At 38.4% G+C, this 22,319-nt stretch overlaps 1 protein-coding gene across 1 annotated transcript in view; it reads right to left on the bottom strand.

The window, feature by feature from the left end:
* Positions 1 to 12,040: 12,040 nt before the first annotated feature.
* SYTL5 (synaptotagmin like 5) overlaps positions 12,041 to 22,319 on the bottom strand; it is a 109,598-nt gene continuing 99,319 nt past the window's right edge. The window contains exons 13-16 of the mRNA XM_043570446.1: positions 19,638 to 19,746; positions 18,126 to 18,261; positions 14,842 to 15,050; positions 12,041 to 13,754 (exon numbers count right to left, since the gene is read on the bottom strand). Of these exons, the coding sequence (XP_043426381.1) occupies positions 13,612 to 13,754; positions 14,842 to 15,050; positions 18,126 to 18,261; positions 19,638 to 19,746 (597 nt within the window). The 3' untranslated portion in view covers positions 12,041 to 13,611. The remainder of the gene's footprint in view (positions 13,755 to 14,841; positions 15,051 to 18,125; positions 18,262 to 19,637; positions 19,747 to 22,319) is intronic.

Below are 22,319 nucleotides of genomic sequence, written 5' to 3'. Positions count from 1 at the left end.
CAAAGATGGCAAGAGACAGGAATTCCACGTCCGTTAACAGGAGTGTAGCTCATATAACTATAACTCCAGAAAAACAGAAAAAAAAAGGTTGTTTGAATTCACTGCAACTCAACCAAAAGCAGGTAAAAACTGGAGAAGATATGACCCTGAAAGAAGGAAACACATTGAATGAGTTCCAAATTTCATTGGCGTTTCCTCTGAAGCCTCTTCCATTTGTTTGATGAACTGAACACGGAGCTCAAGCAGAAGGCTATAGTCTTACTGAGTTGAGAATTTGGAGGACAGAGATAGGATTGCTAGAGAGGCTGGAAATTGAGGAAACACGAGAGAGGAGAAAGCCACAGTGAAGGAGGCTCTGAATCTGCAGATAAAATTATCTCAAATTTTTAACTGACCTCTGAGTTGTGCAGAATAAAGTTCCAAAGGGTCCAGGTGGGAAAACAAAAGTTGAAGGTAAAAGAGCTGAACAGATATCTCGGGAGCTGATCAGTGCCTGAGATCAAGTCAAGTCAAAGGGGCTCACTGAACAGCTTAGGCTTCCATGGAAAACCCAGAAGTAAAGACTAAGTCTCTGGACTAAGATAAACCAAAATAGACCTGCTCAACAAATCCTAAAATCAAACTTCCACGAGATCAGGATGATGAACTAGTAATTTAACTGTCTGCAAGAACAAAAATGAGGCCAGCTTGTATGGTAAGCATTCCCTTAAGCTAGCAGTTCTCAAACCTTGGTAATGCTCCAAAGCATTTCTGTTTATTTGGGTGATATCTACGCATATTTAGTGTGTTATAAATTAAAACTGAGAAGGAAAAAAGTCTCATTTATAAGTATCAAAAACAATAATATACCTTTACAAAAAAGAAGAAAATACTTAGGAATACATTTAACCAAGGAAGTGAAAGATCTGTTAACTGAAAACTATAACACAATGATGAAAGAAAGTTAAGAAGACACAAATAAATGGATATCCCATACTTATAAATTTGAAGAATTAATATTGTTAAAATGCCCATACTACTCACAGAAAGCTATGAATTCAATGTAATCCTTATCCAAATTCCAGTGGCATTTTTCACAGAAATAGAACAAACAATCCTAAAATTTGTGTGGAATCACAAAAGACCCTGAATAGCCAAAGCAATCTTGAGAAAGAACAAAGCTGGAAGCATCATGCTACCTTGATTTCAAATTATATTACAAAGTGATAATAATAAAAACAGTATGGCATGAGCATAAAAACAGACACACAGATCAATGGAACAGAATAGACAGTCCATATATAAACCCATGCATATATGGTCAATTTATGACAAAAGAGTCAAGAAAATACAATGGGGAAAGGATAATCTCTTTAATAAATGGTGTTTGGATAACTGGACAGTCACATGCAAGAAAATGAGACTGGACTACTACCTTATGCCATACATAAAAAAAAAAACACAAAACTTAAAATGGATTAAAGACTTGAAGGAAACACCTAAAACCATAACACTCCTAGATGAAAACATAGGCAGTAACCTCCTTGACATTAGTCTTGGATAGGATTCTTTGGATCTGATTCCAAAAGCAACAGTAACAAAAGCAAAAATAAATAAGTGGGACTACATCAAGGTAAGAGGCTTTTACACACCAAAGGAAATCCCTTTTAAAATGAAAAGGCAACCTACTGAATGTGAGAAAATATTTGCAAATCATGTAGCCCAAAAGGGGTTAGTATCCAAAAAATATAAAGAACGTATACAACTCAACAGCAAAATAAAACACAAAAAACAAAACAAAAACAGAAAACAAAAACAAAATGCCAACAATCCAATTAAAAAATGAGTGGAAGACCTGAATAGACCTTTTCCTAAAGAAGACTTACAGATGGCCAACAGGTATATGGAAAGATGCTCAGCATTACTCATCAGGGAAATGCAAATCAAAATCACAATGAGATCTCACCTCACATCTGTCAAAATGGCTAGAATCAGAAAGATAAGAAATAACAAGTATTAACAAGGATGTAGAAAAAAAGGAAACCTCATGCATTTTTGGTGGGTGTGGATAACAGCATGGAGGTTCCTCATAAAATTAAAAACAGAACTACCATATCTACTTCTGGATACTTACCCAAAGAAAACAAAATCACTATCTCAGGAAGATACAAGCATCCCCACATTCACTGCAGCATTATTTCCAAAAAGCTAAGATACGGAAACAACCTAAATGTCCATCAATGGGTGAGTGGATAAGGAAAATGTGTACACACACACTGGAATATTATTCAGCTACAAAAAATACAATTTTCCCATTTGCAGCTACAACATGCATGGATCTTGAGGACACTCTCCTAAATGAAATAAATCAGAGGAAGATAAATACCATACAGGGCCATTATATTAGTAATCTAAAATGGCAAGGAAGCATACATAAAAGCCAAATTCATAGATACATATGACACATTGGTGGTTGCAGGAGGTGGGGGTTTGAGGGTAGGTGAAAGGGATCAAAAGATAGAAACTTCTAGGTATAAAATAAGTAAGTCATTGGGATTACTGTACACCATGACAATTATAGTTAATAATACTGTATTGTATATTTGAAAGTTGCTAAGAGAGTAAATCTTATAAATTCTCATCACAAGAAAAAATTTTTCTAACCATATATGGTGACGGGTGTTAAACAGACATATCATGGTGATCATTTTACAATATACACAAATATTGAATCATTGTGTTATACACTTGAAGCAAATAATGTCAATTATAACAAAATTGAGTATAAAAATTATAGCATTTTTGGCATTATATATCAAGCGTAACTTAATAAGAGGTTAAAACAATTTTTAAAAAATCTCTATTTTGATTCATTTAGGAAACAATAACCTCAGGTTAACATAGATATATTTTTTAGAAAAATTAAATATGCTTCTTGAGACAAAAAAAAGTGAGATAACTGGTATTATTTTACATTATTACAAGTCTCTTCAAATTTGGTTTGCCATAAAAGCAGACGGCTAGATTCTCATACGTACTTTCCATTCAACATGTTGTAGTATCAATATATTGTTTTCATCGAAGCATGTAAAAAAAATCTGGCTTCACAGAGATATATATTTGAAAAAGAGAGGAGTATTTTAACAGCCTATTTAGATAACTGGATATTTTTCTTTAGCCCTTCACCAAAACCCAGCAGTTACTAGTTCCTTAAAGATTAATGTCAATATGAAAAAGTTTTCATACTCTACCGTATTAAAATCCATTGGTCTATCCTGTGCTTTGAATGGATCTTTGAGCCAGGCATGATTTTCTAACTTGTACTTCACTATTTCATTTAATCCTGGTCATTTAGAAAATACTGGTTCACTGAATCAGGCAAATCTTCCAGAGGTCGATAAAATTTGTTCGACAATATAAACAAAAAAATCACATTAGTTAAGGCCATCAACAATCTTATCAGAAAAGCCTCTAATCATTGGAAAGCTGTCACACAAAGGTATATACAAGTTTTTCAAAATTCAAATTTTCACTTCAAAGCTCAAATTTTATATTTGTCACTAAATATATGTCAGGTTTTTTTTCTTAAAATGAGAGACTGTTCATTTTTGAGAAAATGTCCACCCAGTCCTCAACACTGAATAACTATGGTTTATCTGTCATTCATTCTTTAAAATAAAAATGGTAAAAAAAAATATAGCCAGTTCAATTTGCAACTCAAATGCACAAATGCTTTTACCCTGAGACAACCCTTGTACTTTGGCATGCACACAAATTTAAAAACACATGTATTAAAGGTCCAGATTTAATAACATTAATAATGTTTACTGCTTCATGAAGAACTTTCTTCAAAGTGGTATTTTGTTTATTTACTACAAACGCATAAAGGCAAAGAAACACACTGGCTTGATTCATGCTAAAGTCCGTGCAGTTTTACTCACCATTGCTTCTGGACCATTGGTACCCATGTCAACACAGTGAAAAAGGCAAGTAAGGAAAATAACTTTGACTTTGCTGACCCCCCGCAAAAATGTTTTAGGACACCCAGTGGTCTGCAGACCACTTCCTTAAACGAAAGTGCACTGATTGCTCTGGAATGGTGACAGAAGCATGAGTAGAAAAGAGTGGAAGCATACCAAAAATTTGGCCCTTTTCTCAACGCTGACAGGACTCATGGAGAGTGTTAGTGTTCCTGGTAGCTGTGTGCCTTGTAGAGACCCACAGTAGTTCTTGTACTTGCCAGACTAGACTCAGACATTGCTAGTTTTCTGTAATAAGACAGCCTGTGCAGTTCCAATGAGTAGTTTTGCTAACGGACTGGTAAGTTCTAGACAGGCAAACTAGACTAAGTAATGTCTTAGGCTGTAAATAAGGCCAACGTCTATTAAAAATAGGCTTGGCCAGGGGCGCCTGGGTGGCACATTTGATTAAGTGTCTTCGGCTCAGGTCACGGTCTCCCGGTTTGTGAGTTTGAGCCCCCCGTCAGGCTCTGTGCTGACAGCTCAGAGCCTGGAGTCTGCTTCAGATTCTGTGTCTCCCTCTGTCCCTGGCCCTCCCCTGCTCATGCTATCTCCCTCTCAAAAATAAACAAACATTAAAAAAAAATTAAAAAATAGGCTTGGCCAGAATATATGCCAGTTGTTACACAGAGCAGTCAGTGAATGTGAGCCAACTTGCAGGCCATTCTCTTCTTTCAGAAAGCTGTGAACTCAGTTCGTATAGAATCACAAACAACAATAACAAAGTACAGCTTCACAAAAAGCAAATTTGTACCCACATTGGTAGCATTTGCTTTGGAGTTATCTCATTTCATGAGAAATGGAATGACTAAATAGTATTTTAATGTTTTAGCCCTGGTGTAACAACTAGGAGTTTTGGGCAAGGCCATGACCTTCTCGCTGACTACCCATCTCAAGACTGAAAAAGAGCATCTAAGTACTTAGGAAGAATCAGTGTTGACTCTTATTTTTGAAGTTTAGCCTGAACAACACAATCTGTCATACCACTACACTTTCTCTGTCTTTGAGATGAGGGGCACTATGAATGCTAATTATTCAATGATTTGTTCATTCACCAGGGATACATCCCGACTAGCATAGTTCACTGATTCTAAGACACACATTTTCTTTTCACATTTTAACATCTCTGAGGTGGGGAGTGTCTTACAATCAATGACATACTTTTTAGTCAAAGTCCTGTTGGGAAACAGACAACAGACTCAAACGGGAATTGGAGAGGACATAATGAAAGGACTATAATGGTGTGGGCATGGTAAAGGAACTCAGTAAGGGGTACTGAAGCACTTCAAAGCTAACAGCATCAAAGGATATTTACCACCCTAGGCCTACAGGGCAAGGGGAGGGAGTGACAAGTGGAGCCCAGAGAGAACTGTATGTATAGTTTTAGGACAGATCACCTAAGAGGAGCTGTGACAGAAGAACAGTCTCTGACAGCCTTCAGACTAGCAAGGGGGAATAAACACCCTGAACTTTCTGTCCTCTTGTCCTCTAATCTACCACTATTGGCCCCAGTTGGCCAAATGCAGCGTAAAACCAGAGAGCAAAGTAGCAAAGCACAAAGCAGTTTGGAAACCACCTGATACATAATAGGTGCACAACCAAGGTCACTTCTGATCCCTTCCCTTGTCACTACCTACGATTTATTTAGCGCAAAAGGGAGTGATGGTGTCAGGGTTCAGATTTACAGAAAGATACGTGAGCAAAAATCACAGTGATGGTCGAATTCAATAGCTGAGCACCAAGAAGAGTTTTTCAACGTCATCCTAGCCTTAGAAACAAAAAGCAGACACTCATTCCATCTGTGTGTGTCAATTCAACAAATGTGCTTTTCTCCAAAGACAAATTAGTATAAAAACAGGAGGAATATAGGTGACATATAATCAGTCCTCAGGGATATACAATCCATCTTCAAGTACTCAGGAATAACTTGTAACAGAACACATTAGAGATATTAGGAAAGTGAATTTAATGAAAAAGACATTAAAGTTTGCAGCAAGTACAGGGTGGCACAAAGCTTTGGTTTGGGGTACATATTCCATACAGAAGCTTAGAAGTAGGCATGTTAAACATTTAAGTATTGCTGCTAATTTTGCACTAAACATGGCAAGACAAGTAAATAGGAACAGTTGAAGAAAACCAAGAAAACTAGCAAAATAAATGCAGACTTCCCATCATCTCCAGGGGATTTAAAAAATGTTACTGTTTCCTAGAGTTTTCCATCCTTTTCTCTTTATTTAAAAACAAAGATACTCTATCATATACTTAAAAATGTGTTAAGACAGTAAAATCTCATGTTAAGTGTTCTTAATGAAATTAAAAAAAATACAAACAAATGAACTATCAAACCACAAAAAGACATGGAGAAACCTAAAATGCACATCGATAAGTGAAACAAGCAAGTCAGAAAGTCCATACCATATGATTTCAACTAATGACATTCTAAGAGAAGGCAAAGGAAAGACACTAAAGTAGACAGTAAAAAGATCAGTGGTTGCCACAAGTTAGAGCACAGGAGATCTTTATGGCACTGAAATTATTCTGCATGATGATGTAATCGTGGATGCAGGATATTATGCATTTGTCAAAACCCACAAAACTGTAAAACACCAAGAATGAACCCTAATATAAACTACGGACTTGAGTTAATAATGATGTACCAGTATTGATTCATCAACTGCAATAAATGTACTACACCAAGATGTTCATTATAGGAAAAACTTGTTGGGGACGGTGTAGTTGTATATGGGAACTCTCTGTACTTTCTGCTCAATTTTTCTGTAAACCTAATACTGCTATGAGAAATAAAATCTATGGATTTAAAAGCAAACAAAGAAGTCAGATTCCTATCTGAGCAGGAGTTTAGGAGAATAAATTGGCAGCCAAAGCAGGTGGGTGGCAGAGACAAAGCAGAAATGAACACACCCACAGGTAGGCTACCCAGCCTTTGGCAGTTTGGAAAATTACCCCTCTTATTTCTTCCCAAGGAGAGCCCCTCTCCTAATGTCCCAGTGAGCCAATGATCATTAGCTGTTCTTAGGATATTGAGAGTTTGTCTTCCTTCTCCAGCCCACTAAACTCTTAGACTCATCTTCAGGCCCAGAAAAAAAAACAAAAACAAATGGACTGCTTGTGACAACCACACTCAATCTAGGAATGGAGACCAAGTACATTCAGTCGGGCCAATTCTTGCACTGATGATATGGTGCGCCTCTCAGAGGTTCTGTAAATATTTGTGTAACATTTGAGGAACACCTGCCTGGTGGAAGGGGTACAAAGGAAACCCTCAATGGAGGCACCCCCCCTTTCCCTATGTCCTTAGCAATTCATGTCTAGCCCAAACTGTAAACCTTATTCAACAAAACAAACGCTTTGCCTCTAAATAGACCTGTCTTTCTTAGAATTTATCAACCATGAATCGCTCTTCAGGCATGGGGTCCCTTCTTCACTTATTTATTGAAATAGACATTATTTCATCCTCCTAATACCATACTCTTCCTTAGAGAAGTTCTCTACCTCATTACCTTTTCAGGGATGTTTAGTGCCCCTTATAACTTGGCACCCCGGGAAGTAGCCAGGACAGCCCCTACCCAACCCCGTAAACTGGTTTTGTGCATTCAGATGCTTTGCAAGCATATGATTCTAACAGGGCTGGGTTTTGAGGTAAAAGGAAAAAGCTGAAAATTAACAATAATATTTCCATTAATCCATGTGGGATCATGAGGAGTTCCCAAGGTTCTTGTATAAACCCCATTAGTCAGAGGGACAATGTAGGAAGATATTTAGGAATTAAGGAGGACAAATTAAGTGAGGGTGATGAAGGTCAAAAGCAAAAAGATTCAGGAAATTCTAGACATCTATTTCTTCATATCAACTGAAAGCCAATGATCTCTCTTCAAAAATGTCCATTTATGAATAATGAATATGAGGAAAGGATAGAAAAGAAAATATATTCCCAACCTGCAATTGCTCTAACTATAGTTTAACCATAAATGATGAACATAAACTGTCTTGTAACAGAATGGTTCCCTTCTTTGTTTCCAAGTGAGAAAGATTTTAAAAGCTTTATTGTTTGGACTCATCAATTCTCATGGATTTGCACAAACGAGTGTCAACTTTCTGAAGACAAAATTAACCTTGGGCGAAGCAGAAAAAAAATGCATGGAAGGAGCAATCAGACTCTTTCCCAAAGTAAGCAGATCTAACAATAAAGAGGTGAAACGAAAATATTTAGAGTCAAACACGTATCTAGTTCTCTGCTCTTCTATAAGGAGCCTTTTTTTTCCCTCACAAATGCCAATGACTTAAACTTTTGCTTTAAATTATACTAAAATATTTTACTTTCTTGCTGTGTTAATCTCTGCCTCAACCAAAGAAAAAGAAAAGCAGAGTTAAGTCTCCCTTTGTGCTGAGATACTAAAGATAAAAATATGATCTACTACCCCATATGAGTGTTTTGTCATGTACAGGCAATACTAACTACATATTCCACTTCCCTTTTCCAAATATGGAAGGAACCCCCTGCCAGAATAGTTTGATGAGTTCTAGGGAGGCAAATGAGGTACAAATGCTGATTTTTGAAACACTGTGCATTCCTCATAATGCCAAGAGTAGTTTGTATTTCTATGGAATTTGTTTCAACAGAACGGTAAATTTCCTTCTGTAAATAAAAAGCACAATTCTGAACAACCCTGTGAGGAAGGCAGGTTTGATCTCTCTAGCATGAAGGATAAGCAATGGGCCACAGAAAGAGATGGTCTTTACACCAAAAGAGGGTGTTAAGGAAAGGCATGGCAACATGGTTTGCTTGTAGATTCCACAACCTGTTAACAAAAAAACTGACCACAGTTTTTCTCCCCATCAAATAAAACACATTTTGAAATATTTATTATCTAGTCAGATGAAGTAGGAAATTCCAGCCTAAAAATAAATTACTATTACCCACAATGGGTAATATAGCACAAATAAGATTTTTTCTTTCTTTCTTTCTTTCTTTCTTTCTTTCTTTTCTCCTCCTCCTCCTCCTCCTCCTCCTCCTCCTCCTCCTCCCTTTTTTTTGTATTTCTATACACTGGAGACCACTTAATTGTACATAGAATGATTAAGTTCCAGCCAAGCATTCAGGAAAAGAAGGGCCCAAGAGATTATGAACAAAAGAGTGCTGTATCTAGCTCACCAATGGCCTCCCCCACCCCAGTGGTTAAAATTTACAAAGCATATTTACATATATTACTTTCTTTCATATCTTCAGTAACTCCAAGTTATCCTGATTATTCCTATTTTACAGGCAAAAAGATCAAGGCCTAGATTGGATACTTAACTTGACCGAGGTCACATAGTTGGTAAGCAGTCAAGACTTGAGCTAATATCATCTGAGTCTGAGGTTAGGCTCCTTCCATTTCACCATGATTGCCTTGCAATGAACAGTGTCCAAGTTAGTCAAATCTAACCTGCCATCATGACATAGAGTGAGTCCAGTTATTACAGTTGAGTTATTTTAACTTCTTATGCAGTGTTTCTCAAACTGTGATCCATTTGTATCAGAATCACCCAAGAATCTTGATTAGAATGATGGGAATTTCTGAGGATTTTGTTCAGTAGGTTTGGAGCAATGCTCTGGAATCAGTGTATTAAATTCATACTCCGGATGATTCAGATAATCCTTTGGAATCCTCGATGTGGCTCAATTTCCATGGCTATTGTTCAAATTTTGCTAGATCCAATTTTTGTTATAGTGTTACCTGTGTAGATTTCCTCCTCCTGTTTGTTTTAATTTCAGAGGCCATAAATGACACCATTATAGGAGGAGAGCCCTTCTGCCAACTTCTAAAGGCAATGCTCTGTTTAATGTGAAATATCTATATGGAACAAAAAAATAAACATTGATCACAGTCCCAAATGCCATAGGCTTTTACTCTGAGGTACTTCCGGATGATTCAATATTTCGATCTACTTTGCTTCTAAAAGTAGGATTTGCCCTTGTTTCTTCCATGACTTTCTCCTCCTCCATCAAATATAAACCTTAGGGTAGCAGGTGATGATGAGACTGATATTATTGTGAATCAGGCGGGTCATCCATTAGTTACTTAAACACTTAAAGATCAATGGTCATATATTTGTGTGGGTTTATTAAGGAAAAGGAGACTAGGATTATGAAGTTCCATCAAAATATCTTTGTGTTTGGCATTTTTGTGTCCTGGAAGATCTACAACATGATGATTCCAGTTATAGTGACAATGTAAGTGAAATGAGAGTTGATACATTATCTTCCAGATGTCCTGAAAGTACTGTTGACAACCTGAATGGATAAAGTCAGGCTTTAAAGCTTGCCCATGTCCCTTTACAACTTGTATGATTCAAGTGAGGGAATGCTGAGGGCTGAGATGTCCTGACAAGGACACTCCAGCAAGGTCATGGTATCTTCTGAGAAGGCGATATGGAGAGCTGGGCTGGAGAGCACTCTCTGTGCTTTTATCTGTGCTGAGATAGACTGGGCTGAACTGTCCAGCTGAACTGGCTCAACTGGGTAGATGACAGTACAAGGCACTGAGACAGGATATACTAGAATAGGAAGAATTGAGTACAAGGGGAAGGTGGAATAAAGGGTTCCATTTTGACTATGTTGAAAACATGAGCTATGCTGGTGGATAGGTCATATAGGTAGGTGGGTCTGAGTCTAAGGCTGAGAGGAAGGGTCTGGGTTGGAGATGTGAGTTTGAAGTTATAAGCATATAAAACTACGAGGGCAGCATACATGATAATGCCAGAGATGGTGTATGAAGTGATAAGAAACAACAAGCACTGAAGAATCCGATGCTTATCATTTAACAACCTTTAACAGAGAAGGAGAGGGAGCAACTAACGACACAGAAAAACTAGGCATATATGATATTGCAGAAGGCCTGTACTGAGGGGCTACTGGGTTGTTTTCTATCTTTTGCAATAAATACTTTTGTATGTACTCATTTCTCACATCTGTATCTATCTCTGTAGGACAAATACCCCAAATTGGAAATACCCAAAAATCTCATTTTGAATTTCGAAGTGTTGATGTTTGAAAGAAAAGGTTGTTCAGAAAAGCCACCAAACATAGATAGCTTAGTTAACCATATTTAACATGGCATTTGATAGGAATGGTTAAATAAATTTGCTATATCCCTATAATGTAATACCCTATATGCATAAGAAAGAATGAGACCATCAATCATTTCTGCTATGGAAGAGGAGGAAGGCAGACGGACTTTTCACAATTTTGAACTATTTGAATTGTGTGCCATTCACATATGTAATCTAGATTTAAAGATATTTGTACTTCTACACAATACTTAGTAAAAAGAATGACATGAAGATCAATTTACCTTTTCTCTCTGAGAACAACATCGCAGGTTTCTGATGGACTTCTGCATACCTAGGTTTCGCATTGTGGAAATACCCAGTTAGATGTTGGATTTTATGAAACCCTAATACAGAAAACTGCTCTAAATGTGGCAAAGATCTGAACACAAAGTTTATGCTCATCTAGAGTTTAAGTTATAGATTTTAGAATTTATTATTTTGCCACTTTTATGGTTAGCGAATAAATCTACTTCATTTTGTTTACTGTATTTTTAAAATTTTTTTTTAATTTATTTTTGAGAGATAGAGAGAGAGAGAGAGAGAGCAAGCACGGGAGGGGCAGAGGGAGAGGGAGAGGGAGCCAAAGAAGTAGACTCCAGGCTCCAAGCTGTTAGCACGGAGCCCAATGCGGGGCTTGAACTCACAAACCATGAGATCATGACCTGAGCCGAAGTTGGACGCTTAACTGACTGAGCCACCCAGGCGCCCCCATTTTGTTTACTTTAGAGATGTCTCCATACTTCACCATCATCTCCCTCTCACGTGTCCCCAAAATATCAATGAAGACAGAATGGGTCAGGTCAAGTCTGAAGACAAGTGTTCCAATACAGGAAGTAGTGATGATCTTACACTTTGTGTTTTGTTTCTTAAGAGGGGCAACATAGGGATGGGAGTTTGAGTTTTTAAAAAATATTCCATATATACTGAGCTACACTAGACTGGTAACTTTAATTTTTGAGAATTAGCCTTTTTTGAATAATACTGAAAATGGACTGCTTATTCCCTCAGAATAATGCTAAATATATTCTTAAATCAGTTTTCAAAATTCAAGAAGAAATTTAGAATATGGAAAAATTAGCTTGAATAAGCCTAAAGATGATTCTACCTTTCTTACCACTAAAATTCAGTTTCTATCCTTTCAAAGATTTTATGTGAATTCAAGTAAAAAAATGAGCTGAGGGGCTAGACTAGGACTCTGGCAGAAAAGTCTATCAGGTACTTCATACTGAAGTAATCCGACTCTGCTCCACCTTCTTTCATCTATGCCCTCCTCTCCACCTGGATAAGCACAAGATTATGCCAGGGGCTACAGTAGAAAGAATACTGGCCTATAAATCACAGCCTGGATTTAAGTCTGAATATAGTCATAGCTTCTATATGACCTTGGCCAAGTCATGTCAGCTCCCTGGGCTTCAGATTTGGAATATGCAAAATGAGGAACAGGTCTGAGGTAACTTTCTGCTTCAACTACCTTTGCATTTAAGTTTCGTGGCTAAAGCATCTAGAATTCCAGGTAACAGAAAGTATGGTAGGCTGAACTACTGGTAACAATTCTTCTTCCCTTTCTGCATATCAACCTTGCCATGGCTTCATCGTGCACAGATGGATTTTCCTGCCTCTTGATTTTAGGCTTGGCCATATGACTTCCTTTGACCAAAGAGATATCAGTAAATATGATACAAGCAGGAGCTCAAAATGTACATTAGTTCTTACTTCCTTGTAGTTAGTGGCTTAGAATATTTTATAAACTAACTGTTTATAATAGAATTAATTGTTAGGTCATAATTAGGGTGACCCTACATCCCAATTTTCCCAGTTCAATCCTGGTTTACATCTGTTGTTCCAGTATTATAATTTCGTTCTTCTCATTCTCAAAAGTGGGCTGATTTAGATGATAAATTATATAGTCACCAAAAAAACCTTTCAGCTCATCTTGAAAACTTACCTGGTTAATCCACAAGTTTGCTACAATAACAGGGCCACCTCCTTGTCCAAGCAACCATCCCCACCATGCCTTCTTTGGACTGTGGGGATTCCCAGGGTGAGAAAAGGGTAGCCAGTATTCCTTCTTACTCTTCAAGTGATCTATATTATGAGTGGCCCTTTTATCCCTCAAACCCTTTTAAGAAACCTAAAATAACTCATTAATAGAAGTTTAGGGACTCCAAATCTCTACTGTAGTTTCAAAGAAGCTTGCACCATTTCCCTTATGGTATAAAGCCTATGAATCACTGTACAATTTGCTTGCTGACAGGACAATGTGACACACTTTCCATCATCCAATCAAAAAGGCCTTGGTCCATGGACATATGGAGGTACATGCTCTTATAGACACTCAGCAAGTCCCTAAATGTTCATAACACTGACATCTCTCCCCGCATGTCCCAGTTCCCTAAAGTGAGAAATGGCAGGGAAACAGAATCCCAGGTACCAAGCCTGATAATAATAGGAAATGGCAGCCAGACAGTGCCTGGAGGCCCCATTTTGGAGACTGGTACCTTCACAGTCTACACTTCCCCATGCTGGAACGGAGCATGAGTACACCCTCTACGGGAGTCCCGGGATTGTCGGCCATCTTCTGCCAAAGGCGTTGCTCTTCCCCCTGAGAGTCCATCCAATCCACGTTCTTCCCGTGGCTCATACCTGAAGAGGGGGAAAAGGAGTGTTACACTCCACAGATGAAACATTTCGATCTTCTGGAAGACACTTATCAACCTCTAAGGGGGTCTTTTGAGCAGAGAGTCCTTCACTGGCTTGTTTTTCCTTACCGCATCTAGTGAGTAGTGTTAGTTAGAACGAAAGAATTCCTTTGTAGTCTGACTACTCACTTCTGCCAAGATGAAGAGAAACAAATCAGGACGGCCCTAGTGGGTCATTTCCACCACCCTCCAATTTGGTAGTTTATCACAGAGCAGGCTCTCATCTGGACTGAGTTAACCTGACAGAAGAACAGGCTGAACGGGTCTCTGAAGCACTCGCTTTTTAACAAGGCCCCTTGTTAAACTCCCCACTGACCTGGGGATTTTTCACTTTAGTGGTATAGATATTCTTGGCTCTCCTTAATCTATAACAAAGTAGAGCATCATAGAGGCAGGGTTGTTCTTAACAGGAATATAGACCATGGTGCATGCAGACCCTCCATGTCTTACTTAAATTATGGAATAATGAGAATCTGGGGGGCTACATGTGCTCTACTACTGTCATTTCCCTCCAATTCACCCTGTTGGCTTGCACCTTGTGGCATCAGTAGTATGCTTCCATAATCTGTTTAAACAACATTAGATGTTATTTTTTAGCGGGGAAAATGGGGTTCCTTTCAATTCAACCAGTGAGTAATCTGAGAAGAGGATGAAGTAAAGTTGGTCTTGGAAATTGTTCTCTCCCCTGTCAGAAGTCTGTGCTGTCTTGGTGATCTTCTCCTGAGCAAAACATGAAATAACACCCAAGAAGGTAGTTGAAATTCACTTAGACTAAGATGTAGGTGATATTTTATAAAAGGACTGAATACAAACATTTTATATCTTAAACTTATAGCCAAAGGATGCAAACTTATGTAGTAGTATTTTTAACAATGAACAGATTCTTGGATAAAGGGATGGAGCATGTGTGGTAATTTCAGGAATCAGTTAAGCTGAAACTATGTGTGCATCTACTACACATTAACCGGCAGGAACCACTCTTCTGCCCCATGCCTCGTCACAGACCATCTCAGGGTCCCCAAGTCCCTCACCAGTTCCAGAATTCAAACGAACTCCTCCCAGAAAGATGTTGCTGGAAAAGGCCTCCTTGTCCCAGACAGTAAGTTCGAGGCAAACATTCCTTATGTCCTGGGGATGCAGGCCACTGAACCTGAAAGTATGGTTCCACTGAGGGTTAACACTCTTTTTTATTACCAGAGTTTTGTGCTTGGTGGCTTTGCTATCATCAGGGAGCAGGTAGCTGCAAGAGAAAATACAATCAAGCCATCGGTGAGACAGTAGCAATGGCATCCTTGAGTAGTCATTTCAATTCCCCATCATTCTTTAAAAAAATTTTTTTAATGTTTATTTATTTTTGAGAGAAAGAGAGACAGAACGTGAGCAGGGGAGGGGCAGAGAGAGAGGGAGACACAGAATATGGAACAGGCTCTAGGCTCTGAGCTGTCAGCACAGAGCCCGATGTGGGGCTCGAACTCATGGACTGAGATTATGACCTGAGCTGAAGTCAGAAGCTTAACCGACTGAGCCACCCAGGCACCCCCAATCAATTCCCCTAATTCTTAGTATGTGTATGTGTGTGCATGCGTGCATGTGTGTGTGTATTTGATTTTTTCTTCTAGGTTCTTCTATGCTTAAATCTAGATTTAAGTGGATTGGTTTATTGTTTATTTTAAGTAGGGCAATAGTAAAATTCCTGCACTTTCCTTTCTAATCCTATTTTGGTCCCTCATCTTGAAATGAAAATATCTCCTATAGTAGGTTCTTACAATAAATAAGACACCTTGCAACACTTGAGATTGCATTTCATGTACCAAGAAAAAGACTCCTTATCTCCCAATATTCATTCTCTCCTTCTTCTTTAAAATACTCATTTTTTTTTAGTTAGGCACAAGATTGCCCAGAATAAAGACAACATTCCTAGCCTCCCTTGCAGCCTATATAGCTGTGTACTAAGTTCTGGCCAATAGGACACAAAAAGTGGCTCTATATGAAGTTTCTGGGAATTACCTTATGGCTGGAATTTGGATGGCATAGCTGAAACTCCAGCAGCTACCTGGGCCAATGAGGTGAAATCCATAACAAGACAGAAGAAACATGGGTCGCTAATTATCATGAAGCTTTCAAACCTGCCCTAGATACTTTACCTTTTGTGTTTGTTTACATGCAACAGAAAAAACTTTGCTTTCTCAAGCTCTCTTAAAAAAATGTAAGGTCTCTTGAAAATCAGCTCAATATTTAGGTGTAACTAGGGAGACAATTTACTAGAAAGTTATAGGCCCTTTTTCATTATAGAACAAAGATATTATCTTTTATTATCTCTTCTTTGTAAATGTTCAACAAGATACAGTGAAAACTATTTCAAAAGATGTTAAATCACCCCGGTAAGGTGACAATGAGGCCATAGGAAGGAGCCATCCCCTCATCCCACCAGACAGTGAGCAGGAAGAGGCTGGAATGGATGGTGGGGCTGATGAGAGAAAATGCAATGGCAGGATACAAATAAAACATATTTTTTGTGCTTAAAACTATTGTGAGAAAGACTGAAGGACAGATGGACTGGGACTCAGGCCCACACACTCACCAGCAGGAAAGTCCCAGATATCTGCTTCTCTTTATTATTTGCGTTATCAAAATTAGAATGTTGTGAGGGTAAAAGTTTGACTCATTTTCTTATAGAGACAATTATACTTTTCTAAGAAGGATTGATGAGAAGAACAGTAATGTGATTGACTCAAAGAATTAACCTCGTGCCTAAAATCTATAATAAATCCACAAAACATAAAGAGAAAGAAAGCCAAATATAACACTACAGAAAATCATCAATCACAAAGAAAGAGAGCAAGAGAAGAAGAGAGGAACAAAGAAGAACTACAAAAACAACCAGAAAAACAATGAACAAAATGGCAGTAAGCTCCTACCTATTCAAAATGATCTTAAATATAAATGGCCTAAATGCTCCAATAAAAAGACAGAGGATGGCAGAATGGATAAAAAACAAGATCCATCTATATGCTGCCTATAAGAGACTCACCTCAGACCTAAAGACACATACAGAGTGAAAGTGAAAGGATGAAAAAATTTTACCATGCAAATGGAAGCAAAAAAAAAAAAAAGTCTGGCAGAGCAATAATACTTAGACAAAATAGACTTTAAAACAAAGGCTGGCTGTGACAAGAGACACAGAAGGGTATTACATAATGAGATAAGGATCAATCTAACAAGAGGGTATAATAATTGTAAATATCTATGCACCCAATATTGGAGCACTTAAATACATAAAACAAATATTAATGGACATAAAGAGAAATTGGTGGTAACATAGTAACAGTAGGGTTTAACACCCTACTTAAATCAATGGCTGAAAATCAATAAGGAAAAGGTATCTTTGAATGACACATTAGACCAGATGGACATGACAGATATATACAGAACGTTCCATTCCAAAACAACAGAATACAGATTATTTTCAAGTGCACATGGAACACTGTCCAGAATACATCACATCTTAGGCAACAAAACAAGCTTCAATAAACTTAAGAAGACTGAAATCATACCATGTATCTATTCTGACCACCATGGTATGAAACTAGAAATCAATCACAAGAAAAAACTGGAAAAAAGAAATATGCCTCTGCCAAAGCACTCTCCAGTTGATATCTCTGGGGAAGGTGCTCTGAAATCTCTACTTTTTACAATTTCCCCTAAGAGAGCAAAACACCAATGATCTAATATTTTTGTTGCTTTTGTATATTACCAGTATCAAATGATAAAAAAGCACAATAAAAAATATATTACATGTAGAAAATCGTATTTTCTCCTCCTTTGAGAAATGAATCTTACAGGAAAATCTGCCAGTATTGAGGATGAGAATGATGAGAAATCCTGAAATATGCTGGAAGCAAGCTGAAAGCTAGAATAAGCAGCCCCCTCTATACCTGTGTTGTTTCATATCTAAAAGCCAGTATTTATGGGGCACCTGGGTGGCTCAGTCAGTTAAGTGTCTGACTCTTGATCTTGGCTCAGGTCATGATCTCACAGTTTATGAGACTGAGCCTCGCACTGGGATTCAACTTTTGAGATTGTTTGGGATTCTGTCTCTCCCTCTCTCTGCCCCTCTGCTGCTCACTCTCTGTTTCTGTCTCTCAAAAATAAATAAACTTAACAAAAAAAAAAAGGCAGCATTTAAGGGTAGCTCTTACCTTGTACATTTAGAGTAAGACTAACACAGAAGTCTCACAGCCACCACTGTCTCATGGATCACAGACCCTCTCATCTCCCATTAGGTATTTTCTAAAATGAGTTAAAACAAAATTACCCCTTCACAAAGCTATCGCAAGTGCCTCCCGACTTCACTGCGGTCAAATTCTTTGCCTCTTTGATGAACACTTCCAGTATTCCTCCAAATATTACAGGTGACTCCTTCTTCTTTCCCCTTTTGAAGCTCTTCTTTCCTGCATCAGCCATCAAAATGAGAGAGATTGAGAGAGACGGAGAGAGAGGGAGGGAGAAGGGAAGTGAAAGAAGGGAAGAGAGAGAGGGTTCTATTTCAAAGTTCAGAAAGAAAATCTGCAAATACTTATTTCATTTGCTGACTGAATCAGGTCTTTACGCTACCGTGTATTTTTCCATGTATTTATTTAAATGTTTTTTACCCCACTGGATTCCTTCTGGATAGGTCTCCCATTTGTGTTTGTTGAAAAACAAGAACAAATAAATTTATTTTTTTTTCAATATATGAAGTTTATTGTCAAATTGGTTTCCATACAACACCCAGTGCTCATCCCAAAAGGTGCCCTCCTCAATACCCATCACCCACCCTCCCCTCCCTCCCACCCCCCAGGAACAAATAAATGTAAAATTTTATTCCCCAACAAGGAATATCTTTTCACAGGTATATATAGAGAGAAAAGGGAAAAGACCCTGAGAGCTGCCTGAGCCACATTCTTGCTCTCAGTGAGAAACAGCTACAGTGAACGCCACACACAAGTGTGTAGACTCCAAAAGAGAAAATTCCATAACTTCCTTCTTGGATGTTTCAGTCTTACAAATTGAGAACTGTGCAAGGCCAGCTCCAAAGGCAATATGTAGCCCAGGCACAACTACATTTTTGAGAGAAAACTCTTCCTGTGTCACATTTTTATTCTGATGAAATGTGCTCAACGTGAATTATCACCACCACCACCACCACCACCACCACCACCTTTATTTAGTGCTGCTTTAAGCACTTTACATGAATGAACCTATTTAATCCTTGCAATAACCCTATGAAGTAAGGAAACGGAGGCTGAGAGACAGTAATTACTTGCACAGGGTCACAATGAAGAGGGTGATAACGAATGGAAGGACAGAGGAAGCTGGCTATAGGAGTTGATGGTAGAAGGGCAAAAGGGATTTAAAAGTTGACTCCATCTGGATTTTTCCTTTGGTGTGTTCTAGTCAACTTCCTCCTCAAGACTCCCTGAGTAACTGTCAATATCATAAATAGGTACAGCAGCTTTTTACACCTCCCCTCTCAGCAGACTGTACCACTCCCTCCCTCCCCACTCCACCCTGGGGAAGATTCTAGATCTCTGGGACTTCCAGGAAACAAATATCACCATTAAGGCTGGTTTCTAAGTATGAAATTTGCCCTTTACTTGTAAAGATCTTGCACCCTTCCCCATATGTCAGATATACTTCTCAACTCTCTCCAAAGTTAGTGACACCTAATCCTTTACATTTTCATCTGCATAATGGGAAAGTAACATAATCCAACAATTCCTGAGCCCTATTCCCACGCTTCTAGATACAGAATGTCCTTGATCAAAGCCACCAATTTTTACTCTACCTTGAACTTGTTCTAGAGGAAGCACCAGGTTCTCCTCTGGGGGAATGTAACGTAAGACAACTGTCAGCTCTCCTTTATAGTGAAGGCCTATGTCAGCAGCAAATTCCACCTGGCCAAGGGAAAACACGTGAAAAGAAAAAGTGACAATGCTTGGTTTATTATTTTGTAGCCCATGTTTGAATGTACAATATTAACTTGCTGGATTAAATATGACAATCCATTTCCACTCAACTATGTTAGAATTTACTGGTTTAAGATATGCCTTAGGTATAAGAAAAAGAGAGGCTGGAAACTCTATGAAGGTATTTCTCTGTAACTTTTAACATTAAAGTAAAAGGAATTTGAGAGGAGATATAGGACACACGTGTGGTCAGTCAGGGGCTACTGACAGTCTATGGTACAATGAGGACTGGAACCCATCAATGAACATATAGGTTGGGGTATGAGGTGGAAATAAAGATACCACTGAAAACAGCCCCAGAAGATCCTTCTCCTTGTCTGTTCTTGAGGTCTCAAGGCTTTCCTAAGTGACCAAGAGGGGGAAAGTAGGCAGTAATGCTTGGTTCATATTGGGCTGCCAAGCCACCAAACATTAAAAACAGTGTTGGTAATTCACATCATTAAAATTCAATGTGGAAGCGCTGCTATAAACATTGGGGTACATGTACCCCTATGGATCAGCACTCCTGTACATACAATGGAATACTACTTGGCAACGAGAAAGAATAAAATCATGCCATTTGCAGCAACATGGATGGAACTGGAAGGTATTGTGCTGAGTGAAGTAAATTAGTCAGAGACAGACAGCTATGTTTTCACTCATATGTGGACCTTGAGAAAATTAACAGAAGACCATGGGGGAAGGGAGGGGGAAAATAAATACAAACAAAGAGGGAAGGAAGCAAACCACAAGAGACTCTTAAATATAGAGAACAAACTGAAGGTGGATGGCGTGGGGGGGGGGTGAGGGGGAGAGGGAAAATGGGCGATGGGCATTGAGGAGGGCACTTGTTGAGATGAGCACTGGATGTTGTATGTAAGCCAATTTGAAAAATTATATTTAATATAAAAAAATAAGTTGAAAGTTTAAAAAAAAGTAAATAAATAAAGAAATCATTCAATGTGGAAAAACTGGTTCACTTGGACATTGCTGGTGGGAATGTAAAATGGTGTAGCCGTTTCAGAAAACAGTTTGGTAGTTGCTTATAAGACTAAGCATACAATTACCATACAACCCAGCGATTGTACATTGGGACGTTTATCCCAGAGAAATGAAAGATTATGTCCACATAAAAAGCTGTATGCAAATATTCATATCATCTTTATTTCTAATAGCCCCAAATTAGAAACAAACTAGATGACCTTCAAGAGGTGGCTGGTTCAACGAACTATGGTACAGCCATACCATGGGACACTACTCAGCAATAAAAAGGAATGAACTAGCAATATACACAGCTTGGATGAATCTCGACAGAATTATGCTGAGTGAAAAAAACCCATCTCAAATGATACATGCCATACAATTCCATTTAAATGACATTCCTGAAGTGACAAAATAAGCGGTTGCTGGGAGTTAGGGAAGGGTGGCAGGAGGGAGGTGGGTATGGTTACAAAAGATCACAAGGGATCTTTGCTGTGACGGAACTGTTCTGCATCTTGGCTGTAGTGGTATATAAACAAAGCTACACATGTGATAAAATTGCATAGACTAAACACACACACACACACACACACACACACACACACACACACACACACGAGAACTGAGGAAATCTGAAGAAAATGGGTGGATTGTATCAATGCCATTACCCTGGTTGTGGCATTGCACCATAGCCTTGCAAGATGATATCACTGGGGGAAACTAGGTAAAGGGTACATGAGATCTGCCTGTATTATTTCTTATAACTGAATGTGGATCTACAATCATCTCAAAACCAAAAGTTTCAATTCAAAAATTCAATGTGAACATATACAAAGAGCCTTTGTTCTGTAAGGCTCCTACTTGCCATGGAGTCAACAGAACTATGACTTTTCATAAGTGGGGTAAGAAAAGTCATATACTTTCTTAGGCTTTTCCTTCAGGTACCTGACTCCTGAGCACTGAGTCAAGGGCTGAGAACTGCTGTCTTCTGAGAGGGTAGACCAAAAGAATTCAGAAACCCCAAAACTCACAGTGAAGCCAGAGGCTGTTCAAGCTTCAGCAAAGACAGAGACCATTACCAGGAAAAGGAATCCTTCCCTGACTTTCCTCTTGGTCGTGGTAAAACTTATTAGTAAGGGTGGGAAAAATCATTTGAAGTATTTTATTCAATCTTCTTACTAGGGGTAAACATGAGATTGGATGGTGAAATAGACTATCCATCTAATTTTTAACTGTTGTAAGTCATGTGCCTTGTAAAAGGAATTTTGTTTTGACAGTTTTAGTAAATTTTACTTAATGAGAATGTCACAAATGGAAAGTTCTAATGGACATTATAGCAGATTAAAGACGTCATAACTTTTTGATACTACAGCCAATGAAAGGTGGGGTATTTATCCTCTCTCTTTGGATGAGTGGACCTTGTGATTGCTTTGAATAGTAGACCATGACAAAAGTTACAATGTGCCAGTTTCTGGGCCCCAACCCTAAGATTAACAGCTTCTACTTCCCCTCTTAGAATGGATATTCTTGGGGTGCTACTT

Source organism: Prionailurus bengalensis, chromosome X, assembly GCF_016509475.1.
Source record: "Prionailurus bengalensis isolate Pbe53 chromosome X, Fcat_Pben_1.1_paternal_pri, whole genome shotgun sequence".
NCBI classification, from domain to species: domain Eukaryota; kingdom Metazoa; phylum Chordata; class Mammalia; order Carnivora; family Felidae; genus Prionailurus; species Prionailurus bengalensis.
This window is presented reverse-complemented; position numbering and strand designations above follow the sequence as displayed.